This window comes from Mytilus californianus, unplaced genomic scaffold, assembly GCF_021869535.1.
Source record: "Mytilus californianus isolate M0D057914Y unplaced genomic scaffold, xbMytCali1.0.p SCAF_8, whole genome shotgun sequence".
NCBI lineage: Eukaryota > Metazoa > Mollusca > Bivalvia > Mytilida > Mytilidae > Mytilus > Mytilus californianus.
The window spans coordinates 34,723,189-34,742,329 of record NW_026262734.1 but is presented as its reverse complement, the minus strand read 5'-3'; the positions used below and the strand labels follow the sequence as shown (position 1 = coordinate 34,742,329).

The 19,141-nt window shown below is 32.4% G+C and overlaps 1 protein-coding gene across 4 annotated transcripts in view; it reads right to left on the bottom strand.

The window, feature by feature from the left end:
* Positions 1 to 11,666, bottom strand: part of LOC127711904 (eukaryotic translation initiation factor 3 subunit C-like) — a 43,027-nt gene extending 31,361 nt beyond the window's left edge. For all 4 annotated transcript variants that reach the window (XR_007986908.1, XR_007986909.1, XM_052218058.1 and 1 more), the window contains exons 1-4: positions 11,556 to 11,666; positions 4,650 to 4,751; positions 947 to 1,012; positions 538 to 614 (exon numbers count right to left, since the gene is read on the bottom strand). Coding sequence is in view for 2 of the 4 variants with exons in the window: in XM_052218058.1 (XP_052074018.1) it covers positions 538 to 614; positions 947 to 1,012; positions 4,650 to 4,741 (235 nt within the window). In the remaining 2 variants the exon portion in view is untranslated. The remainder of the gene's footprint in view (positions 1 to 537; positions 615 to 946; positions 1,013 to 4,649; positions 4,752 to 11,555) is intronic.
* Positions 11,667 to 19,141: the final 7,475 nt, after the last annotated feature.

Genomic DNA, 19,141 nt, shown 5'->3' with positions numbered 1-19,141 from the left:
ACAGACTGTATTTGTACTAATGGAAGTAAAATATTGAAACTTTACTCTGAAAATAGTGGTCTCTGTTTGTCAATTGACATACAATTTAATAACAATGTGATATCATTTTGACTTTATCCTTTATTTCAATTCAGCAAAGATCAGGATAATATTTATATTATTATAAATTTAAATATTGATACTATAACATATACATTATTCATATAACTTTAAAAAATTTTCTTCTTTCAAATAAATTGGAAACAACAGTCAAAGAATAAAAAACAAGTCCCTCAATTCAACTCCCCTTATAAATTTAAGCCTCATATAATTCCTTTTGCAAAATAAATAATAAATTTACGTGATGAGCTGGAAATTTTCAAATTTTTTTCATATTTAGTAATTGCCTTATAAGAGCAATTTTCACTTATGGCAGTTACCAAGGAAATACGGCAATTAAAAATGATGACATCTACATGTATGTCCAAGTTTATGACATTACATTACTGGTGTTATGTTCAAACAACTTATATTGATGTTCATCTTGTACTGACTTACCCTGAAGAACATTGGCCATATCTTTAATCTTTTTATGGTTATTCATGTTTTTCATAATATTCTTTAATTCTTCAAATCTGTAAGAAAATTATCAAATTTGATACATTAGGACAAATCAGTCTTCTGTTATTATTGAAAATTTGTTCTTTTATTCTATTTAAGAAATTGATGTAATTAACATTATTATACAAAATTACTTATGATAAAAGACATACTTTTATTAAATATTACTTAGGGCTGTTCAACAATAGATTGTATCAAGAATGAGAGACATAAAATAAATGAATGGTGGATGGTTGTATATTTCCAATTGAAGTCAAAGATTGAAACAAATAATTTTTTGAATTAAAAAGTTTGCAAAAGCTTTTTATAAAATAATTTAGTTGAAGTTATATCCTTTATATCTCACCTTTTATCTTTAGCACTTCTAACTTCACGTTTTGTTTCTTCTTCTTCATCACTGAACTGGTATCCCCTTCAAAAATAAATGTTATCTTAAATTTACCTGGGAACTGTTGACTGTGCATGCATTCATTGATTTTGCTCCTTGTGAGTTAACTTCTAATAAGAAAATCATAAAATTTCCTTTTGATCACCTGACTTATAATCATGTCAATTGATAATACTTTTTTGTATCAAAATTAATTAACTTTGACACTTACTACATCTATCGATTGCAGAATTCTTTATCAAAATTTCTACCTTTACCAAGTCAGAAATAGCATCTATCTATTCATGCTATTAAATGTGTTTTCATTTTTACAATTTTTTATATCATATTGAGGAAGTAAAATTTGACAATCTAAATCCACTAAAAATCTTTCTAGTGTCATAATTCTAATATAAAATAAAATGCTCCACAGGGCGCAGCTTGATACGACCGCAGAGGTCGAACCCTGAACAGTTGGGGGAAGTATGGACACAACATTCAAGCTTGATACAGCTTTGGATTTGGATTGTGATTAAATATTTGACACAGCATAGGTTTCTAACACAGATTGAATGTGGTCTAAGAACTTAAAAATTTTAAATTGGACATTCACCTATTATGGTCCAATATCCAAAATCTAAATACATGGTTAGATTCAGCATATCAAAGAACCCCAAGAATTCAATTTTTGATGAAATCAAACAAAGTTTAATTTTGGACCCTTTTGACCTCAATGTGGACAAAGTTGATAACGGGGCCCAAAAATCAAAAATCTAAATACATGGTTAGATTCAGCATATCAAAGAACCCCATATATTCAATTTTTGTTGAAATCAAACAAAGTTTAATTTTGGACCCCGATTTGGACCAACTTGAAAACTGGGCCCATAATCAAAAATCTAAATACATGTTTAGATTCAGCATATCAAAGAACCCTAAGAATTCAATTTTTGTTAAAATCAAACTAAGTTTAATTTTGGACCCTTTGGACCTTAATGTAGACCAATTTGAAAACGGAACCAAAAATTAAGAATCTAAATACACGGTTAGATTCGGCATATCAAAGAACCCCAATAATTCAATTTTTGATGAAATCAAACAAAGTTTAATTTTGGACCCTTTAGACCTCAATGTGGACAAAGTTGATAACGGGGCCCAAAAATCAAAAATCTAAATACATGGTTAGATTCAGCATATCAAAGAACCCCATATATTCAATTTTTGTTGAAATCAAACAAAGTTTAATTTTGGACCCCGATTTGGACCAACTTGAAAACTGGGCCCATAATCAAAAATCTAAATACATGTTTAGATTCAGCATATCAAAGAACCCTAAGAATTCAATTTTTGTTAAAATCAAACTAAGTTTAATTTTGGACCCTTTGGACCTTAATGTAGACCAATTTGAAAACGGAACCAAAAATTAAGAATCTAAATAAACGGTTAGATTCGGCATATCAAAGAACCCCAATAATTCAATTTTTGATGAAATCAAACAAAGTTTAATTTTGGACCCTTTTGACCTCAATGTGGACAAAGTTGATAACGGGGCCCAAAAATCAAAAATCTAAATACATGGTTAGATTCAGCATATCAAAGAACCCCATATATTCAATTTTTGTTGAAATCAAACAAAGTTTAATTTTGGACCCCGATTTGGACCAACTTGAAAACTGGGCCCATAATCAAAAATCTAAATACATGTTTAGATTCAGCATATCAAAGAACCCTAAGAATTCAATTTTTGTTAAAATCAAACTAAGTTTAATTTTGGACCCTTTGGACCTTAATGTAGACCAATTTGAAAACGGAACCAAAAATTAAGAATCTAAATACACAGTTAGATTCGGCATATCAAAGAACCCCAATAATTCAATTTTTGATGAAATCAAACAAAGTTTATTTTGGACCCTTTTGACCTCAATGTGGACAAAGTTGATAACGGGGCCCAAAAATCAAAAATCTAAATACATGGTTAGATTCAGCATATCAAAGAACCCCATATATTCAATTTTTGTTGAAATCAAACAAAGTTTAATTTTGGACCCCGATTTGGACCAACTTGAAAACTGGGCCCATAATCAAAAATCTAAATACATGTTTAGATTCAGCATATCAAAGAACCCTAAGAATTCAATTTTTGTTAAAATCAAACTAAGTTTAGTTTTGGACCCTTTGGACCTTAATGTAGACCAATTTGAAAACAGAACCAAAATTTAAGAATCTAAATACACAGTTAGATTCGGCATATCAAAGAACCCCAATAATTCAATTTTTGATGAAATCAAACAAAGTTTAATTTTGGACCCTTTGGACCTCAATGTGGACCAATTTAAAAACGGGGCCCAAAATCCAAAAACTAAATACACGGTTAGATTCAGCATATTAAAGAACCCCATGAAATCAAGAATAAAACCCCATTGAAATTGGTCAAGAAATAAGCAATTTATAGGAAGTATCTTCTTTTGCACAATCCTGTGCTATTAAATATTTCTTGCTATTGCGCAATACTGTACAATTGACAATTTCTTGCTATTGCGCAATATTGTGCTATTGGATATTTCTTGCTATTGCGCAATACTGTGCAATTGAAGATTTCTTGCTATTGCGCAATACTGTGCAATTGAAGATTTCTTGCTATTGTGCAATACTGTGCAATTGAAAATTTCTTGCTATTGCACAATACTTATTATATAATAATTTACACATCCTGTTTGGTGTGTATCTCCTACCATATCATTATTATTTGATTTTAAATATAAATCAGAAATAACCAACTTAAAATGGAAAATTTTGAAAGAAACAAAAAAGGAAAAAAAGAAAAAAAAGGAAAAAAAAATAAATCCCCCCCAAAATTTTTTGAACCCCCATTATGATTCATCACCCCCAAACTCAATCCCAGCCTTCCCTTTGTGGTATGGTACCTTGCAGTACAATTTCAGAGAGATCCATACACTTGAACACAAGTTATTGTCTGGAAACTAGAAAAAAATGTGTTTTTTGGCCCCTTTTTGGCCCCAAATTCCTAAACGTTTAGAGCAATTACCCCCAAACTCAAACCCAGCTTTCCCTTTGTGATATGGAACCTTGTAGTACAATTTCAGAAAGATCCATACACTTATACACAAGTTATTGTCATGAAACTAGAAAAATGCTTGTTTTTTGCCCCTTTTTTGGCCCCTAATTCCTAAAATTTGGAGGCAATTACCCCCAAAATCAATCCCAGCATTCCTTTAGTGATATGGAACCTTGTGGTACAATGTCAGAGAGATCCATACACTTACACACAAGTTATGTCTGGAAGTTACAAAAATGCTTATTTTTGGCCCCTTTTTGGCCCCTAATTCCTTTACTGTTATTACCATAACCCCCAAAATCAATCCCAACCTTCCTTTTGTGGTATTGAACCTTGTGGTAAAATTTCATAAAGATCCATTCACTTAAACTAAAGTTAGAGTGCGAAAACCAATGTGTCTTCGGACGACGCCAGACGACGCTGGACGACGACGACGACGACGCCGGACGACGACGACGATGACGACGACGACGCCAACGTCATACCAATATACGACCACAAAAATTTTTTTGCGGTCGTATAAAAACATATATAACTAGGTTAAAACTGTTGCATAAATCTATCAATAATATTGATGATTTTAACAAGACAGAGCTTAATACTTACGTTGCTGGTTTGGTAGTGGTTCGTGGTGCTACCTCTGTATCGCTTACTGAATCATCTGATTCAGAATCAGATCCCATAAAAAACCTCGACATCTTGAATTTGCTGAAACATAATTCAAAATAACATTTTAATGACTTTATAAGAATTTCATATATTTTCTTAGACAAAATTACCAGCAAAATTACACTTCAGGCCACACTAAATAGTATGTTTTCCCTTCGCCGAACCAACCCATTGAAAACCCTACCAACTCAAACGTTTTTACACTGTTTTTTTTACATTTTTCCCTGGTCACTTCCTATAAAGAAGCTGATGGATTCTATTTTGTTTTAAATGTGACCAGAATTTCCAGAAGTTTCTCTCCTCATCGAAATTTGTCATTGGTATAAGGGTTAATTCGGAAAGGGTGAGGTACAGTACGGGTAGAGACTTATTACTATAAATAACGGATTGGGACATGTTGGAAATGAATAATCCGACTTTTTTATGGTAGGTTGTATGGTCATTAATCAACAGATCCAGGTGTGCACGGTAATATAATTGTCCTTTCATCTCAATCCGTGCTACTAGATTATTACGCTTCACTGATTTCAGAATCAGGTTACCTGTGATTTTAACCTCTCAGTCACTTTATTGATTAGTTCTACATCGTATTTGACATAAAATATGTTTACAGGTGAAGTACTGGAGACAACTTTGTTTTAATAAAAATAGCCTATTTTTTTAATTATGTTTTTTTTATATTTCAAATGCTGTTTATATTCCTCAAAATATTATTTTCTATGTTCCCTGGTTTTTTTTTGTTATGTATCTTTTTCGTATTTGTTGGCATACAGTTTTTAAAATATTTTCTTTTTTATTTCTGGAAGGTTATTTTTGTTTTACTGATTTATTTTCCACGTAAACCCATTGATTAGCAGAATGATGTGCAAAGTGCTGCTGCATACGTTTTAGTTTGACAACACTACATTTGTATTTAATTTTCAGTCTGCGTTGGGTCAGTTCTGAAATAAAAATAATTACAGAGAGCAATACTTGTATACTAGTAGTTTGGTGATTCTTTATAATTGTGAATTTGTGAAAAACTAGAAGCATTCAATCGTTTGATGACCAGTTAATTAAATATTTACTATGATTTGTAGTCTAAAGAAATGCAATTACTCCTATTTAAATAATTGTATGGTGCTGCATTGACTCTTAATTGCATAATATTAATTTACGCACAATGCATGTTGACTTGTATGTTGTATTTTTGACACCAATCTAAAAAAATATTTGCCGTGAAAAGACGATTCCATGATACACATATCAGTGATCAACAGCATGTGGTTGAACTTTGAACTTGACTTCACACACAACACAATGTTGAATGCTAAAAATAGCTGGGATTAATTTTGTCAAATGCACGTGATTTTCTTATGGCGGGAAATATCGTAAGAGTTAACACAGGTGACCTTACTGACCGACCGTGTGAAAATCCATTCATGATTTAATTTGATACGTAATGATTGGCAGTATTGTGCGTTAGTTTTGAGGCTCTTGATCGAGATCCATTAATAATTGATTTACCAGAATAGAAAATTTAATCCTTGTAATTATAAACAAAACAAGCTTTAGTCTTCTTTAACTATTGTATTTATTATATTTATTAGTCAACACCCAGATTCCTATTTAAATAATTTATTCGGACACCTCCTTTAAAGTTCGGGAATTATACAATTTAAACTGTCGACATCGATTTACAAAATCTTACTGACTGCACAAGCTTTAGAGAATGGCTAGAAATACGACGCAAAAGTAAAGACGGCTTATCATGAATAGTGTAAAACTTTGATCTTCATGTATTGATTGACACAATTCGTAAAATATGTTAATAAAAAACACGATTTGCATTAAAATTTCAAACATGGAAATAGAAAGGCAATATCTTTGTTATAATACAACGAGTGTCAACAAATCTGTTATTTCCATTATATGTAAATTTATTAACAAACAAAATTTAAAATAATGCTGGGTCATAGAATATTGACGTGCATATGAAAAGTTTTTTTTATATAAAAACTAGGAATCGAAAGATGATCACTGCGTTATAAATATTGTAAAAAAAAACAATTGTTTCAAAGAGATTAACGGGAAATATATGTCAAAATAGAAAGCACGGATGATCTGGCTGACCAAATTGTTTTACTTGCGAGAAATGATTGACAGGTATGAATAGACGTAGAGGCTCCGACGGGGAACGTGGTATCGAAAGGAAAATAACAGTTTATTCACAATGCCTATATTCAATTTGTTTATATACTTTATAAATATGATATGTTGGCCTTATACTTAAAATTGTGTTTCTATTAATAACTTTAAGGAACAGGATGTTAAAAGGGGGAAATATTGTAACCATCAACGAAAACTCGTATAATTTACGGGATTGATGTCTCAACATTTTGATTAAAACTTCGATTGAAAACAGTCCTGGTTGTTATAATTTTGAGTAAAATGAAATATTTACCGTTTACAAATACAAATAGTTTATTGGCACAAACACAATTATTATAATTGGCAACACATTTTTACAGTACATTGTTAAAAATCGTCTTTCTTTCATTTTCAAGTTAAAAAAAAGTTAATCCCATATTCATGATATTAAATTTTTATTTTTATTGTAATTTTTTCTTTGAATACAAAACAATATTTTACATTTATTATCTATCCTCCATAAATACTAAAATATCTGTACAGGTAAAATTTAATTCTAATCAAGCTGGTACAGAACTACAGATTGATTTACGACCTTCCACTCGGGTATTGTACAGGTTAATATCACAGCAGGTGTTAATTACACTGAGACAACTGTCCGGCCAGTCTGACATCTAGACGGATTAAGACATCCATAATAATAAGTCTCTACCCGTACTGTACAAGTCATTTGCTATAAAATGTTGTATACATGTTGTGAAAAAAAGACAACATAGTACTAGCAAGTTTACATTAAGTCCATCTGTAGTTGTTAAATGTGCAGGCCATAATCTTGCAGGCGAATTGACTCTTTATTAAGAATTTTCAATATGTATACATTTTGTACAATATCATATGAAAAAATCTGCAAGTATATTTTTATTGCATATATAAACAAATTTCCTTAGTGATAATCACGAAAACACTATGCCAAGGAAACAGTAAAGGAATTTCACTTCTCCAAGAAATAGACCACTTCTCCCTACTCTCTCATGGAAGGAGAAGTCACTTCTCACTCTCCAAAATCCTAGATTAGGCCCTGAATGTGGAAACTAAGGTGTGAACTTGTGCAAAAATCTTTTATTGTTGGAATACTACGATGATGAAACATGAAATGACATCGTCAACAATCTTCTGGACGTGGAAAACGTTATTAGGCTTATAGTACACACAGATGTACAAAATTAATTCTCAGAGGGGATTGGTCTCCTCTGCGTTTTTTTTGTCTTTTATTTCTATATCTATTTAGGTTCATAGGTAGAGGAAAATCAATTAAGATTGGGTAGAAACACTTGCCCAATTTCTTTTTGGTATATGGTTTTTACTTTTCCCTTATCTACATTGTCAAAGGGAATGATAGTTTAGCAGCTCGTCTGACTTCTCTTTGTTTTTTTTTATCTTGACTGGGGCTAAGAACTGAAAATGGGGGCCTGGAATTTTTGGCAGGAATTCACTGCCCAATTGTTTTCAGTTATATAGTGTTTGCTTCTTTAGTACCCAACCTGTATAGCCGAGGGAGACTTTTAGGTTTGCACTGTCATTCCGTCACATTATTTAGTTTCACACTTTTATTCACAATACCTAAACCAATTTCGACAGATACATGTTATCTACTGTCATTTAATAGGCTGAACCTAATGCTAGAACTTCACCTAGAAGAGATGAAAATATCTTGACAACTATAAAAGTTTTGCTGCCTGCTTGTCCAAACTGTATTCAAAAGAGAATATCAAAGCACATACCAAATCTTCTCATGACTGCATATAACTGACATTCAAATCTAGTCAATAAAAGTTTGAATTTAGTAAATAACAGTATGAAACTTGTCAAACTTTAAATCTTGTCAATCAAATTTTGAATGTAGACAATCAAACTGAATTTAATAGCAGAGTTCACGAAAATGGTCGGTCCTGTCGGTCCTGTCGGTCAAAATGAGACTCGGACCAGTATTTTGAAGGCTATTGCCGGTCCCGATGACCGATGTAAAAACGGCCGTTGTAGTGCATATTTCGGCACTTTTTTACATCGGTTATTAGATGTACCGCAACTGTTTCCAACAAGTGTTTACATCGGTTATCAGATGTATCCGCTTCCAATTTCCGGTACTGGTTTACGGATTTATTATAAACAAACCAAAGCGGCGATCTACACGTGGCCTACTTAATTTGTCCATAGAGCCATCCCTGGCAAACAATCGGCGATTGAACCCTACAATGGAGCAAACAAATACTGTAACAGCCGAGAAAGTGATTCAGATGATGAAATGGATAGTGAAGATGACTTTAAATAAGAACAATCAGAAGACCTGAACTGGTCCTTCATTGTTAATTTGCCTGTGGGTGCGAAGAATAAAACTAATATTAATAAAGTTATTTTTCGATAAAATATGTTATCAATTTTTTCTCAGGATAAAATTGACAGATTTTGTAGGACTGGCTAAAATTTTGTAGGACTGACAAATAATCATGCTTTGTCGGTCCCATGACCGGCGGGTCAAAATAAGTTTTCGCGAACTCTGTAATAGCAAAAAGATTATTAAAGTGAGGATTATAAAGTAGGATCGCTTTGAAGGTAGGCTAATTTTATGTAATTTACATGTTAAAAGCAAGCAGTGACATCAAATTCAGTATTGGTATGCCCCAAAAGCTTCCAGTCAGATGAAGCGTCTGCTTCCCATCAACAATGATCAAGTGTCTGACTTCAACAATTTAGGATAATTTTCAAAACTTGTAAGCCAGAACTTATTTATCTTTGCCCTAAAATCTTGATGTTTGGTTCATTTTCAAGAAGAAACTATCAATCTTTCGAACAGATAAACATGATCAATGACAAGAAGGTTCAAACAACTGTTTATGAAATTTTTTACTCACGAACTATAAACAGTAATTTTATCAAATTGATGAACATGATGAACTTGTTAGTATATTTAGTATGCTTTCATGTCGATCTGTCCCAAGTCGATCCAGTCCAAACTTGAAAAATATTTATGAGGGATAAATATATATATGAATTATAATGCATAAATGCTTATGAATTTTATAATATAAATGGTGGACGGTAAAAATATGTGCCTTTGACAAATATTTAAATATCTAATTTACGGATGATTATGCATTATAAAACAATTATGTTAATTATGTTTTTATTACAAGTTTTCAAGACTATTGTGTTACCAGGGACATATATGTTTCTAGTGTTACTATGTATTTAGGGAGCTACCATTTGATTTTTATGGGGGTTAGGATGAAAAATTTTGTCCTGCATTTTTTTTTTAGTTGTAATCTCTGTCCTGCCTTTTTATTTTTCACTCTATTCGGTCCTGCCTTTTTTTAAATTAGTTTATCCTGACTTTTTTTTACATAAATTGTCATCTTGCCTTTTCATTTTTGCTAAGTTGCTCATCCTGCCTTTTTTTTACTCAAAACTCCTGCCCTGCCTTTTTTTCAAATTTCACCCTTTTTGAAGAATTGGATGCAAAATTTAATCTCACGCATGCGCACACGTGTTCTGGTTTCAACAACATGATTCTGTCAAATTTTCACTTAAAACTTATTCTTAATTTTTTTTAAACTTTATCATTAGAATTCTATTTCAATATGTATTTCTGGTAGGCTAAATCATTTTTACTAAGTAACATGTCATATCAATCAATGCATCATTACCCAGTACCGTTAATTGAAAGTCCTGAGAAATCGATATTGAAAGTACGGGAAATGTGATCAATATATGATACCGGTCCACCCAGTTATTCTTTCTATTTTTATATTATGTAAAAAATCAGTTCAAATTCTTGGAATCCTGGATGAAGTAACTGAATCTGATTGGCTAAGACAAATGTAAGATAAAAATAGTGAGGAAAGGATTTTCTATTTCTATTTAGGTAACGCCAAGAACTTTTTTTACTAGTCCGTCGGGCATATTGATGACAAGATTTGATTGTCCGAGGCAGAAACGGTTTAGTCCCAGGCGTCGGGCTAGTAGATTTTTTTAACTCTGTAGTAAAAACATATATAACAGAATTTAGTACCATCAATATTAATCAGCAGTAAATAGCTTTTTTTTTAATTGACTGTAATCTTAACAAGTCTTTCAACTGCTGCAATAACAAATAGTGGTATACACAACTGTACAAGCCCATCCCCAAGCTGATGCATGCAAACTTTGCTTTTCCTTAAAGTTCTAAAACTTCTTAAATTGAGAAATGTTGTTTGATTTGCTGAATCCTTTTCATCAATACTTTGTGCAATTCTATTCACCCTGAATCTCAGGTAGGTCACCAAATCCTCAGATGTTAATATACATTATTCATTATTTTATTATGGGGCCTGTTCGACTTGGTTTGGATGGATCGACTTGACTTACGGCAGGATAATTTGACTTGGGGCCGGAACGACCTGATACCTTTAGTATATAAACATATTTATAAATCTCGTCTCGTACCTTTTATAACATATATATAATTTAACCCTTGATTAAAGGAGACATAGGGTATTATTTTTAAATATTGTTTGACGTTGCTGGAGATTCCATATGCCGGTATGGGACCAAATCAGAATAGCCCTGACCACCGGATCCCAATGAGGATTACTTTACAAGCTTATTGAGCGGTTTACAATGCATATAGGATAAGGGAATATAAATCAACATGTAGCTTATATAAAAATATTCATTCACCCTTATATTTATACTATTTAACAAGATTGTATGACAAATGAGTTTGACTGCAATATGTTATTTCGCACGCAATGGCGGCTTCCAGCAACTACACATGAGTTGTGGTCTACGTCACAAAATTGTGGGTAATAGTATAAAGCCCGGATACGTATATCCGTCAGGAAAGCAAGAGTCTCCGATATTAATCCATTTATTTTACTAACATGTATACATGTATTATGTCCCAGATTTTACCATGTTTTTTTCAAAAACATTATGAAAAGTACGGGTCAAGAAATTGCCCGAATTTGCGTAGATTAATCATGAAAAAAACTATTTCATTGTGAATTAAAATGTAACTTGTTGTCAGTAACAAAGAACAGAACACCTATTATAAAGGATTACCGTTTACATAGCCACACTTTGGAGCACGTAACATCTGCAAAATACTTAGGAGTAACTATAACATCAGACCTTAAATGGGAAAAACATATCGGAAACATCTGTGCCAAGGCAAATAAAACCATCGGATTTCTCAAAAGAAACCTCAATATCTCTAACAGCGACATCAAAGAAAAGGCCTACATCTCCCTCGTTAGACCAACAGTCGAGTATGCCAGCTCTCTATGGGATCCATACCTCCAAAAAGATAAACACAAGTTAGAAATGGTACAAAGGAGATCGGCCAGATATGTAACAAACCGGTATAGTAACAGATCATCCGTTACTGATATGTTGGAACAACTAAAGTGGACACCACTTGAAGATAGAAGGAGAAGCGCACGACTATCAATGCTGTATAAGATCAACAATCAGGAGGTCAACGTTGCAGCAAGCCACAAACTCGTTCCACCGGACAGGATCTCAAGAAATATGGGCACAAACTCTTTTCAGATCCCACAATGTAACACGACAACAAGGAAAGAGTCATTCTACCCGAGGACCATCAGGAATTGGAATGCCTTACCCTCCTCAGTTACATCTGTCAGCAGCCTTGAATCGTTCAAGAGGCTCCTGACAAACAAATAAATCAAAAGCCCTTGTTTTTAATCCCCACTGTTAAATATTTGTATAGCACCTTTTTTGTTTGTTACTTTAATCAAAATTATATTTGCGCACACCCAAAAGTGACAGAATAGTCAACATGATGACGGTGGTCACTAACTGGTAGAAGTAGAAGTCTTGCTACAAGTAAAAAATGAAAATTTTATTAACATTCATTTGTAAAAAATTAACCATAAGAGTTATCTACCCTTATATGTTTAAGTTGGAAAATTGAATCGAAAAAATAACAAAAACAAATATTTGTAGAAATAGTTTAAATAATATAATAATTAGATTATTTTTCTTTATTAATTAAACAGTCTAAGGCATTAATTGCCAAGCTGTTTCAAAATTAGCAAATTTCAGCAAAAAACTAAACCGATTGTATATTGCTATTGTGCAATCCATGATGGCGGTATACAGTTAAATACTGATGATTTAATAACATTACAATAATTATTACAGTTTTATAATGTTTTTAACTGTATTAATTATTAATTACATTGTCATTACATTGTCATTGTAATTTCAATTACATTTCAATTTCTTTTATGTTCTTAAAGGATAAAAATAAGATCCACTGAGGAAGTTTGAAGCATTTTACATGCACTGTTTAATTTTGAAATACTACATATATAATTCTTTGTTGACATTGATTCATCCGTAGTCCGTCACGGAACTAGTTTAGAGTACCGTTATTATCTTTTTTGTGTGTGTGATGATACTCACCAATCACAAATAAGACTTATCATCATGAAACCCTTGAAATTATAATATTGCAACGGTTACTGTTCAAAAGTCAGTTTTTTATTTGTTGTAAAATTACGTTTTCAGAATATTCAGGCAAATCATGCATAGACATATATAGAACATTTTTAAAACAGAAAAGGTTACAGTTTCATCAAAGATTTATACACTATACAAATCCTTGGTTTCATTACAGAGAAAGTTACAAAAAAAAAACTATAACATACTGCAAAAAAGGATTTTTTCGAATGAAAATAAACATAACAAGAATAAATTAAGGTGGTACCAAACACCTTGACTAAAATTAATTTGGCTCGTTTAATTTTCATAAAATTTTGACAAGATAGTTACTTTGACCCTTTGACAAAAATATAAAAGTTTCAAAAAACTTAAACCACACACTTTATCGGAAAAATTTCATTGGATATATAGCAGTCTGACAAAAACTAATTTTGATCATTGAGAAGCTTAATACTTCCGTAACAATAGAACGTGATTAAAACGTTCAGCTGATTTTTACAGAGTTATCTCCCTGTAGTGTTACGTACCACTAAAGAAGATACAGATGACTGAAAACATGCTATTTTTCTTTTGAAAGTGTTTACTTATTAATCTTCAGAAACATACAAGTTGTATCAAATTATATTCGAATCTGGATCAGCAATTATAGTAAACTGTTAAAATTACATCTGGAATGTTCCTTTAGAAAAAAAGTTATTTGTACTTCCTGTAAATTAAATTAGTAATTGACAGAGAGGATCCGAGATGAATTTAATTTTTTCGTGATATAGAACCAATAAAAAAGAAAATGGTATCTATACTGTTGAGCTTATACCTAGATTTCAGGAAATGTATGAATTTGAAGAAAATCTTTATATTGAAAAACAACGATTTTGATTTTAAGAACATTTGTATGATTGGAATAGTTGACATTAATGATAAACGAAAAAGAGACAATTGTTATTGAAACATGCTTATTATATATAATATGTAATAATTTAGTCTAGTTATATATTAACATGATTTTATATTATTTTTTAGTAATATCAGTCTGACTAAAGCTAGTCCCCACTATCCACAAACGCAAGTAGATAGTGGGGGCTGGCTTTAGTCAAACTGTAGTAATATTAAGCAGCCAAAATTCAGCCGTGTTTATGGTAATGTATCATTATTACTAGTTATTTTTTGGATTACTCACCAAGATTTGTCTCTCTTTTATATATCTTCTTGGATGCCAATGTCTTAAAGTGTTTTGTGTTGTTGTTGGATTCTATATCAATAAAACCATTCTTTATATTGTCCAATGTCTAACCTCCAACTAGATCAAGTTGTTCAAAATTTCAATACCGAAAAGAAAATATCAGTTGAATATTCAATCGAGTTTAACATTTCTAAAACTGTAAATAAGCGATGGACGATAAATTAAATACACAAATAAATGTATAAAGAAAGAAATAGAGAAACAAAAGGTAAAAATTAGGAAAAGGAACGCAAAAAACAAAACAATGAAAGACCTGCTTCATAGTTTTCTAGTCACAATAGAAGATTTCAAAACAAAAGCATACTTTGAATATTAATAACTTTATCAATATAAAAATAAGGAGATATATTGCACGAATGGCATGCATTGAGACAACTATCCATAACGACCAATTCCGTGAAGACAAAAAGAAAGATTTTATAGAAACTTTGTATACTCATTTGCTTTATAAATTATATAACAAGAAAGAGCAGAGGGTGAAATAGCACTTTTTACTAAATTCATAATGGCTGATTATGGAATCATAGTTCTACAACTAATCCCTACATTTGTTATATTCATACACGTTATTTCTTGCCAAGTTATCTAACAGATATCTTGATTTCCCCCGTTATTGTGTAAATGTTTGTATTGTTTCTGAGATGTTCGGACAATTTATGACAGTATATTTAGAATTCTTTGCCTGATAATGTATAATTTGTTAAGATCACTCACAGCTGTGTTCTGTACTGAAAAAGTAGTGTGGTCCAAATCTAGCCAAGAATTCCTCTCAAACTGGAGCAACTTGCATTGAGTTGAGAGTTTTTGCTTCATCTTGAAGGCCTCATTGTGGCTTTGAGACGAAGAATAGCAATTAAATAGCTGTTTCTTTTGTTTTTTTTTATGTATTATACGTATAGTGATTTTTTTTCATGAATTGATACAGCATGTACTTTCTTTTAAATCAACATATTAGTTCGTTAAAAGTTTGCCCATGCCTGAGGTGTATGTTCTTATATTTTTACAGTTATTTATTATCGAGATAACATCTCTTAAGTGTGCTACGTCCTCTGTACGCTTTCGGCAATTGTTTAATTTATCAAACTTTGTATGCAGTCCACCAAATTATTTGTCCCATGCACACACCATTTCATTATCTAACATTTATTTTATATGATCAATGTTTGTTTAAATGTCTATATATTATTCCTATATCTGTGCAGTGAGATCGTATACTAGGCAATAATTTATGACAGCATTTGTAAGATTTGTTTGTCCGATAGAATTTATAACTTGTTGGTGTGTTCTTCAAAACACAGATATAGCTTGACCGCCATCGAGCCAGATATAGCTTGACCGCCATCGAGCCAATAATTCCAAGTTCCAACCAAACCGGAGTTATGAGCCGTCTTAAACTTGAAATATAGTGATAGCTTTAACTCATTGTTGAAGGTCTGGTTGTGATTTTGAGATGAACTTGGAACAGCATTTCCTTAAATTTCTTTTGTGTTTTTTCTTCCATGTGATTATAGTGTTTTATATATAGAAAAGATACACCATTTCATTCTTTCCTATTATAGAAATCATAACTGTAAACTTAGACAAATTGACCGTGACGCTATCGCAACGCAACGAAGCCTTGTTAAGCCCCGAGAGTATCACCAGCCAATTAGCCAGTCCTTCAGTACTGGTATGAAAATACGGATTTGGTGTTATAAAAATTTGCTGTTACAAAATTTTTGAAATTATGTTTTATCAAGAAATATATTTCCCTCAGGAAAAGCTCTGATTCCTTGCCCCGCTTTGGCTATACTTTTTTGTTTCTTTTGGTTTTATAAGGTCTTCATTTTTTTTAATAAGCTGTGAATTTTCAAATATTTTGGCCTCGAGCATCACTGAAGTGACATTTATTGTCGAAATGCGCATCTGGTGCGGATGAATTGGTACCGTTATTGTTATTACGATCCAACTGAAAATTTATAATATCACAGAAAACTTAAATAACTCTACTTGAATAGCTTTGTCATAATTTTTTTGAATAATTTTCTAAACCTTTTATTGTTGTAAGAGCACACCACAACAGAACAGAACAAATTGTAGTTTCTGTTTGCTGGATGTAGATTTCAAGTTTCTGACATGTATTTAAATTTGGTAGAAAATCATGTGACGTCCAGTAACAACTTTATGTTCTGTCGCTGTACAAATGTGTTCATCAACGATCTTTTCCTCGGTGGAAGTAATACAAATGGAATTACCAAAAAAACAAAAAACAAAAAAAAACAATTACATGTAATTTAACATATTGATATAAAGTTGCATTCGAAATCTGGTTAAATAATCGATTTGATCTATACAAGGTTGATTCCACTGGAATGTAGCTAACCAAGATCGTAAAAAATAATCAAAGCGGTAGTCGAAACTTCCATTTAACTCGTAGTTAGTAAGTTCTCAAACGGAGTATTCGTGTTGCTAAGTAAAAACACGAATATTACGGAGGGTCTGGATTGGAGTCTTTATTTTTCTTTTTTTTGCCATTTTTCTCTATTCTTTATTTTTCCCTATTATTTTATGTTCCCCATATATTCTAGCACCCTATTATGTACACACCTTCCGATAAATCTACTCATGATAGTCGAACATCGTGACACTCTACCTTCACAAATACCTGGTAAAACAGAAGAGGGAATTCTTCAGAACCTTTGAGCAATAATATAAAGACAGGTTATTATATAATGGGAAAATACAGTCACGAATTACCAATAGTCTTTGGAAAATATGATTCATATACTTGCGTATCATTGTTGTTAGTTGTTCTGCAGTGAATAGATAACTTGTTAAGGCCACACATAAAGGAGAACGTTAAGATGTTTACATAATTGGGTAATAGTTGTTTACAAAACAATGTTATAATTGTGCAGTTCAGAAATCACTGGAACAATCATAGATACTGATGGAATGATCAGAACTTTCTAAATACTTGCATAATAATTCCGGAAAAAATCACAATCTACAACGCGTTATTTAAACTTCTATAATATTCTATAGAAGTTTCCCTTCTATAGTGTTCTAGAAGTTTCCGTGGTAACTATACGTATATACTGACAATGAATTGTAATGACAGACATAAATATACAAGTATTCACAAAGGATCTCCGGAGTTGTTTATTGGTAAATTCTACAACATCATGGTTTGTGACTTATTGGACATAATATTCCGTTTGGATTCCGCAACGGTCAAGAAAAGAATTCCGGATAAAGAAAATACTAGGATCAGACATTTAGATGTTTTAACTGTTAAGTTGACATTTCAATTTGGATAATATTTCTTGTAAAATTGTATAATAAATCTTGTTGAATATATTCTTGATTTTTTGTCTTTTGTTGGCTACAATTTAAAGGTGATTTCTGACTGTAACTTACAATAAATATACGCATGAATAATGTCATCTCCAAGTATCGAGGAAAAAAACTCATCAAAGATACCAGACTGATAATTATGTTTACCAGACGAGCATTTCGTATTAATTTAGTGGCGATCGTCTTCGAATCAAAACAGTTGAGAGGTCTTGTCAATGACCGATGTTGACATGGATAGAGTGTAGGTGACCGATGTTGACATGGATAGTTTGTCGGTGACCGATGTTGATATGGATAGTTTGTCGGTGACCGATGTTGACATGGATAGAGCATTTCGTACTAGTGCCGATCATCTTCGAATCAAAACAGTTGACAGGTCTTGTCAATGACCGTAAATACGAATTTGTTCACATATTGCCAACTTACTATTGTACCATGCCAGAGTAGAAAACAAGAACAATAATTGTGTACGATAATATCAACCACAGTTAGGGTTCTGGAATGATGTTGACAAGGATAGTTTGTCGGTGACCGATGATGACATGGATAGCATGTCGGTGACCGATGTTGACAAGGATAGTTTGTCGCTGACCGATGTTGATATGGATAGTTTGGCGTTGACCGATGTTGACATTTGATAGTTTGTCGATGACCGATGTTGACATAGACAGTTTGTAACTGACCTATGTTGACACGGATAGTTTGTCGGTGACCGATGTTGACACGGATAGTTTGTCGGTGACCGATGTTGACACAGATAGTTTGTCGCTGATCGATGTTAACATGGATAGCATGTCGGTGACCAATGTTGAAATGGATAGTTTAGCGCTGACCGATGATGACACGGATAGTTTGTCGCTGACCCATATTGATATGGATAGTTTTTCGGTGACTGATATTGACATTTGATAGTTTATCGATGACCAATGTTGTCTTGGATAGTTTGTCGATGACCGATGTTGACATAGACAGTTTGTCTGTGACCGATGTTGACACGGATAGTTAGTCGGTGATCGATGTTGACACGGATAGTTTGTCGGTGACGGATGTTGACATGGATAGTTTGTCGGTGACCGATGGTAGATGACAAGACCGATGTTGACATGGATAGTTTGTCGCTGGCCGCTGTTGACATGGATTGTTTATCGGTTAACGATGTGGACATGGATAGTTTGGCGGTGACCGATGTTGACACGGATAGTTTGTCGGTAACAGATGT